Consider the following 7,739-nt stretch of genomic DNA (forward strand, 5'->3'; position numbering starts at 1 on the left):
CTTCTGTCGCCGCTGGTTGTGTGCCTTGTTGTACCACCAATAATCAGCTGGAACATACAGGTAGAGTTGTTTGCCTGGGGAAAAAAATATGTGATTTTGCTTAATTTCCTTTCAGTGATATAACTAATTTTCAATACTTAACGGGGCTTGCAAGCCAAATCCAGAGAACTACGCAGGTGGCCTGGTCTGACCACCACAAACACCAGCACATCTGGCTAACTTCAGTGCGTTTTCGTGCAAGACATTCTTTCTGTCCTTGCATCAGAAGGGAGAATCTCAGTTGTAATTGCAATCTTTCTGATTACGTGACTGAAAGCTGTTGGTTTCCCTGTGACGTCTCTACACTTCCCTGCATCTTGTGTCAAAATAGGAACTCCTAGCTCCCGCCGCAGCATTCTGCAGTGAATTAGAAGGGATTTCTCTGCATCTGTTATCGCCAGCGTTCGTTGGGGGACTCTCCCTCTAGCAGCAAAGCCTGGCTAAACCAGAGCACAGTGCTTTTCTACAGTCCAGCATGTATTACACTTGGACTACAAACCATCCTACCCTAAAATTACAGCTTTTGTCAGCTGGTGATATTAAACTTTTCTCTAATTTCTTTTAGAGTGGAACAGGCTAAATCATAGATGCTAATGGCTGAATTTTTTTTATTTTTTTTTCCTGATGCTCCAGGCCACTGACTCAGATTATGAAGATGAGTTGCCAAAACACTCCTTTGTGAACCATTACATGAGCGATCCCACGTACTACAACTCATGGAAGCGGCAGCAGAAAGGGGTGAAGCACCCGGCATCCTATAGATACGAGGAGTGCGCCGCCAGCGAGACAGACCCCTATTTCCAGACTGTCATCACGACACAGAGCTCAGGAGGGGTGTACACCCCAACGGGACAGCCCGCGCCCGGCTCCCGGACTCCAGTGACAGGGTTCTCCTCCTTCGTCTGAGACGGGGCTGGAGGATAGAGCCGAACCGCCGGCAGCACTCGGAGGGACCCGTCGCAGTGACTGTGTGTGTGCGTGACCGATGCGGTGAACTGTGGGTAACTTCTCTATCAGGGTAGAAATGGATGGGAACACGAACGAGGCTGGGGGTTTTTTTTCTGAAGACAATCAACTGAAAATATGGAGCTGAACTAGCTGAACCTTTGTTAAAAAAAAAAAAAAAAAGGAATTCTGAAAAGTGATGATTTTAACCACTTGTGAATAGTAGGGGTTTTTTAACCGCTTTTTGTAACACTGCTTCAGGAAGCAGCTCCCATGCCCTTCTCTTCCCTCTTTCTTTCTCTCCCCTCCTCCTGTCCCCCCCTTCCCAAACAAGGAGGTGAATTCCCTAGATGCAATGAGTGACTTTGTGATGTGATTTGAAGAGAAACATAAAACCTCCCAGGCTCTTCTTTCTTCCTTTTCTCTACTCTTTTTCTTTTTTTTTTTTTTTAATTTTTCCCTGTCACCAATGTCAAGTAGGAAAATATAGAAGAGGGACAAATTTTTATGTGAAAAGCAGACGCCTCCTCTCTCCTCATTGCTGCTCCCCACATTAGGAGCCCTGGCTGATCAACTTAGGCTCAGATGTGTCACTCTGCTCTAGGCTCAGTACTGGTGTATTTATACTGAATTACTGACCTGCTTTTCTTTCTTGTTCAAATGGGACCTGCTGCATTCTTTAAATATTCCAACTCCAGGGCCTTTAGAAGAGGAGATGGCTCAAAAGAGCACTGTAGGCAGCGGTGGGTGAAGCAAGTGGGAAGAATTCAGATGCAAGGTCAGTTTATTTTTGGTGTGGCTCTAATCCTCCCTCCTGGACTGCATGTGCCATTTGAATCAGTCATTTTTTAAAAGTCAAAGGACACAACCCAGCAAGCCAGAGGAATCTTTCAATTGAGACTGCAGTGACAAGCTAGAGTCTCTACTAATTGATGAGGTTTTTGATCATCAAAGTTATCCTGCCCTGTCAGTAGAAGTCGAGCATCCTTTCTCACCCAGACTCCGCAGTGCTGCTTACTGGTCTGTAAAAAAGTACACGGTAGCTGGGTTTGTTTTATTTTATTTTTTTAGGACAAAGACATGTCACACAGACTGGGTGAGTTTTGGTGTCCGCAGGTGCCTTTTACTGATTCTTCAGCTTCGTATCTGGGAGAAGCAACAAAGTGTCTCCAAATAAAACGAACCAGGTTTTTCAAGCATTAAGGTCATGAATTACCTTGTGCACGTTTACAGGCTGCTTTGTGCACTTGAAGCTACAGCCTTTGGAAAGAAGAGAGGGGTTTTTTAGTTTATTTTCCATCCTTTTGTATAGCTCCCTTTTTGTTTTCTTCTATCCTTTTCCTGAGTCTGTCATGTTTAGCAGCAAGTTGTTTGCTCACAAGGAAGTTGTCAGGGGTTTAAAGAATCCAAGTCCAGCCCTTAGACCTAGCAACAGTCCTGGATCACCAGACTTTTTACCGCAAGACTTTGAAAGGTGAACTTGGAAGTAGGCAGGTCCTTGCCACTCCAGTGTCTGGCATTTCCTCCCAGGTGGATGTAGGTCAGCCAGGAAAATTGGTATCCTGCTGCTTGCTAGCGTCCCATCAGGGCATGTGTGGGCACCGTTGTTATTTCAAATTCTCCCTGTCCTCTCTGGAGGGATGCGGGACAGCTGTGGCACTGGGTGGTGGTGTCTTCAAGGCAGGTTGTTGAAACCAGCCTGGCGTTGATTACGGTGGCTGCCTGTTCCTGCCCGTGGGGGCTGGTTAGAAGTAGGCTGGTGGCACCTCACCTGAAGAGGTGAGGTCCAAGGGCAAGCTCAGCCCTGCTGTCACCTTTCTTCTCGGACAGGGCAAACAATCTCAGAACTGCTTTTACTCTTTGGCACTGCCTCTGAGAACTGCTGCTCTTGGTGCATACAGATTCTGGATGGCTTTGGCACTGGATTGCTGTTCCTCTCCAAAGGCTCCAGAAAGAAAAAATTCCAAACCAAAAACTCCAGTGGGTGTGTTTAAGGGCTTTTGAGTTTGGGATAATGATCCACAGCTCATTAGATGGCAAGAGATGTGCAAAGACACGAGCCAGAACCCTGTGAGCCATCCCCCTCTCTGCACCTGGGTAGGATGTGTGTGGGATGGAGAAGGGGCTCCAAAGAGGATGACGTGGAGCTTACTGAATGAGAAGAGGAATGCAAAGCAAACAAAAACCCCACTGCCTTCTGTGCACTTTGACTGTTCTCTTAAGCCATATGAACTTCGCTTTAATTACTGAACTGACAAGACTTTGTTTGCAGTCTGTTTTTTGTTTCTGAGACAAAATTTTCTACGTGACGTTCTGATTTGTTTTCTTTCTCCTTTGTTATTTCTTGCATCAGATTACATATTTTAAACACGTTTTATATGCATGTGACATAGCAGTGCAATTGCTGTTGGAATTTTAACGGCGCTTATCCAACAGGTATGAGAGGTAGCGCTACAGCAGGAGCCTTTCAAGGACCACTAAAGACTTAGGGATGTAGATTAGTAGAAAGTAGATCAAACACCGAAGAGCTGGCTCCAAAGGAAAGCGTAGTGCGACTAGCTCTGTATCTCCTGAATATTGCCAGATCTGAACTGGTGTAAGGTGCAGTTACTCCCTGGGCCTGATCTGATAACCACATTGAGCAAAAAAGCAAGGAAACCATGGGGAATAAAGGAAATGGGCTCTGTGGCCACTGCTCCACTGAAGGACAACATGGGGAGCAGCACGATCTATACAAAGCAAGGAGAAGAGGCTATTCCCTTTTTCTCAGAGCCATCTGCAACTAAAAAGCCTGAGCTTGCTGAGGGCCTGCTGAGTTGGCTGTATGGCCCTTTTCTTCCGACTGCTGCCGAAATGACAGGTGAGGTGTGATTCCTTTAGGACCTGTTGATCCAAACAAAGGTATTTCTGTTCCATTCCAGTCGACACTACTGTCACTCCCGGTTTTGTTTTGTTTAGGAGTTGGCTTTTCTTACATGTGGGTTTATTTTACTTAGGCAATTGCAGAGCGTGGAAGTGCACTGCCCTGCTCACCCTGAAGATGAGCGTAGGATGTGTGTTCTGCTGCCCAGGATCCTGCATAGCCACATGCATGATGCCTGTGCCTTCTTGTTAGCACACTGTACTTGTAAAATATGATTAATGGGTAGGTTTTATTTACCTCAGGTATCAGGTAAATTGTTCTATCTGGAAGGAAACACTCCATCAGTTAGCAAGAAAGTTCTCTTTCATAGCTGTAATCTTTGGGAATCACAGCTTTGAAATACAACTTTTAAACAGTAGTTGTCGTGTTACAATAACTTCACCCATCAAATCCACTTCTGTTTCTATCTTCTTTAGAACAGTCTTGAAAAATGAAGGCTTATATTTAAAATGACTTCTTAGGCTATTATATTTGTATTTATTTATTTACTTTCCCATGTTTCTCAGGTCTCTTGGTGGCTGTTACTAAAAAATAAAAACAGCTTCATGAAATGACCAAGGGAGACATTTCAGGGAACAGTTTAATAGGAGCTCATTTTTCATGCAATAGCCATGGAAATATCCAATTTCCTGCAGGAAAAAAGTGCCCAAGTCTTCACGCCCCTCCCAGGGCTGAGATGACACCAGCCACCACCATCAGCAATGCTCCCGGCTCTCCCAACAGCACCGAACTTCAGGTTGTCCCTATCATAAATCACATGCAAAAGTGCACGTGAGTGAAGGAGCTGTACTGTTCCAGCCCACTCTAAGTGGAGCATTTTACCCCTCAAACGTCTGTATCACACCTGGTTTGTCCCCCACCATTGCCCACACCCTTGGGTGGAGTATTTTCCATTCCCATCTTTTAATGCTCCGATGCTGGTGCACGACCGGTGCTGCTCGGGTGCGACAGCAGCAGTGAGAAGGGACAGGAGAGGGCACTGTTTTACTTTCATCAGTGACAGTCTTTTTCCCCACCGTGGGAGTCACCCGTGTGAAACCCCTTCGTGGGGAGGGCAGGGAGAAGCGAGAGCACGGAGAGCAAAGGATTTCATCAGCTTTTACTAAAGGAATCACACTGCGGCCAGCGATCCCACTTTTGGAAGCAGTTGGCATTACTGGAAAGAAGAAAAAAACCATACAGAAAAAGAAACTAATCCATTACCCAAAAGGATTATTTTTTTGCCTCTTCATTTTGAGTGTTAAAGCCAATGACGCTCTGCAGATGGGCCAAGATCTCATTTTTCCTGCTTAAACCCAGGTCTCTGCCAGAAGCTGCTGTAGCAATTGTTTAGAATAAATATCCAAGCCTGTCTTGACATGCGGATACATTTATTATCCTTGTCATTGCTTCCCTCAAGAAATCCATTGGGTCATCCAAAGATTATCCTATCTGCTCTCCAAAAAGGGAGGAGAGAGAGCTGTTTATACATACAGAGCACTGGTGTCTTCTCCCACTTGCTGTTTTCAGATAAGCAGGGCAACTTGTTTCAGAAAAATCCTTTTAGAAAAGGAATTTATCAGGAAACTTAAAAAAAGAGAAAAAAAAACCCACAGAAAAACCCAAACACAAGAAAGCTAACCTTTGGCAGGGCCATTAGAAATCTTGAAGTCCTAGAAACCTGTGACATGTAAGACTGAATATGATCCCAAGACCTCCTATCTTTAGTGATCTCCTTCATCAATAGCAGCCAGAAGGGCACATGCAATGAGGGGTTATATTTGGAGAGGAAAAGCCATCACAGAACAGTTGCTAGATGGGCAGGTTTTACTGCAAACAGCTTCATTCAACCTGGAGTTCCTGCTAGTTCAATCACATTTCTTAGGTTGTTTTTATAGGTTTTTGCCAGCATGTGTGGAGTCCATACATCATCATGGTGTTACTAGAGGTCACGTGGGGAGAGGTATGTTGCTGTGGTGTTTACACAAAGCCACATGCATGACAATGTGGTTGTACAGTATCCATTGAAATCTCCTTACGGAAAGCCACCCTTGAATTAGGAGCACATTCACCCCAAGACTGAACGTGTTGGGATGGGCATGGGCCTTAAATGGCTCCACCTGACAAGTCCCTTGAGTTCTTTGTACTTTTGTGTTCTGTTTCTTCTCCTCCACATCTCCACCCCCAGCCCTCCCAGCCAAATAAAGTTGGCTTGCACTTTGTGAAGGTGTAAAGTTTGCTGCCCCCGGTAGTAGAGAGCCACAACCGATAAGCACACATGTGACACATGGGACAGGTGAGGTATGTTGGAACAAGGAGTGAAATACCACTGGGACTTGAGATTCAGGCTCTGACTCAGAATTTTATCTTCTCAAAGCTGCCACCTGCCCATTTTAAATGGCCCTGGAGTCTCAAGACTTGGCAGGAAATTCATTATTTTGATGCTGTTTGATCACTGTGCACTTTCTTGGGGCTTGAATCACTGGATATAGAGACTGGAATGGGGTTACAGAGCTTTATATTGAAGTGTTTTCCCATTTATGTCCGATTCTCTAGATCTGGGAATGAAACCTTTCTGCTAGCGTGACGTGGTGGTGTTCTGCAGGTGGGGCACCTGGGAATTGCCACCAGCGCTCCCCCTTTGGTGTCGTTAAGCTCCTGGGCAGTTCTGGGATCTGTAACGGTGCAGTGGGAGCTCTCAGGTAGCAGAAAGATGCAAGGACATGGTATTACGGTGAGTTTGTAGCTGGTCACTTTGCCGCTCTTGGAATGGAGTCCGTCCTCTGGTTTGGTATCTGCTGTCAGTTTAGGGGTAGGACCACCTTACACAGCTCTGTTTGAGTTACCCTTCGGTGTACTACGGTTATTGGATCGTTGCTTTTACTTCAGTGTCTCCTTGGGGATTTGCCCTGGATTTTCGTTCCACACATCTTGTTAGCCTCACCTTCACCACTCCACTATTTTATATGAGAAAGTTACTTCTTCTTTTGCAAACTTGCTTCTAATTAAAAGAACCCTTTTTGAAACGTGTGTGTCCTTGGTACATTTATTTTGGGGAGGGGAAAAAAATATTTTCCAGCTTCTTCTGTTATTTCTGGCTTGAAGAAGCTTCTGGGTGCCTTGCCAGCACGCTCATGAGTTAACAGCTCAGGACGGTGAAAACGTAACACAGGCTGAAATTCCTCGCTGTTAGTTCTGGACTGTAAAATCTTATAATCCCCCGCTGCTTTTTAGCTAAAATGACATTCTCAAAGAGTTTCCACCCAAAATTTGATCAGCCTTAAATAGTTTGTTATTTTGTGGTGATAAACTTCCTCCAGATCCTTAATACAGGAGAGTCAAAACCCATTCAGAAATGGAAACTCACGGGGCCACCATTTTGTACGCCTTCGTCCCCTCGCAAATAAGACTTGTCCTCCCCTGCAGCGTTGTGGCAGCTGTTAATCGGTTCCCACAAACATGCTGATGTTGGGGAGGTCAAACCAGATCCTGGCTGGTGGAAATCAGGGCAGCTCTTTTATTCCGGGGTGGTTGTTGGTGCTTTTCCCCAGCTGAGCATCTGGCCTAGAGAAGTGAACTAAACACAGACAGGTCGGCTACAGCTCTGGTGGGAGAAATGAGGGAGAGAAAACAATGTTTTCCGAGTGGGGGGGGTGGGGGAAAGAGTCAAACTGCTAAGGAAAGAGCTCATATCCTCCTGCTCCTGAAAGGGATATTATAAATAATGCAATGTTGTATAAATACAGGCAGCCCTCTGCGGCTGGTAGCTTGTAATAACCCAGAGGTATCGATGTACCCATTTTGAAGATGAAAATCCTCACGCCGTGGAATTTCGTGAACGAGACATTATTCT

At 45.4% G+C, this 7,739-nt stretch overlaps 1 protein-coding gene across 1 annotated transcript in view; it reads left to right on the forward strand.

The window, feature by feature from the left end:
• SDK1 (sidekick cell adhesion molecule 1) overlaps positions 1 to 3,203 on the forward strand; it is a 436,461-nt gene extending 433,258 nt beyond the window's left edge. The window contains exon 45 of the mRNA XM_019473996.1: positions 673 to 3,203. Within this exon, the coding sequence (XP_019329541.1) occupies positions 673 to 945 (273 nt within the window). The 3' untranslated portion in view covers positions 946 to 3,203. The remainder of the gene's footprint in view (positions 1 to 672) is intronic.
• The last annotated feature ends 4,536 nt before the right edge of the window (positions 3,204 to 7,739 follow it).

This window comes from Aptenodytes forsteri, unplaced genomic scaffold, assembly GCF_000699145.1.
Source record: "Aptenodytes forsteri isolate BGI_AS27 unplaced genomic scaffold, ASM69914v1 Scaffold55, whole genome shotgun sequence".
Classification (NCBI taxonomy): Eukaryota; Metazoa; Chordata; class Aves; order Sphenisciformes; family Spheniscidae; genus Aptenodytes; species Aptenodytes forsteri.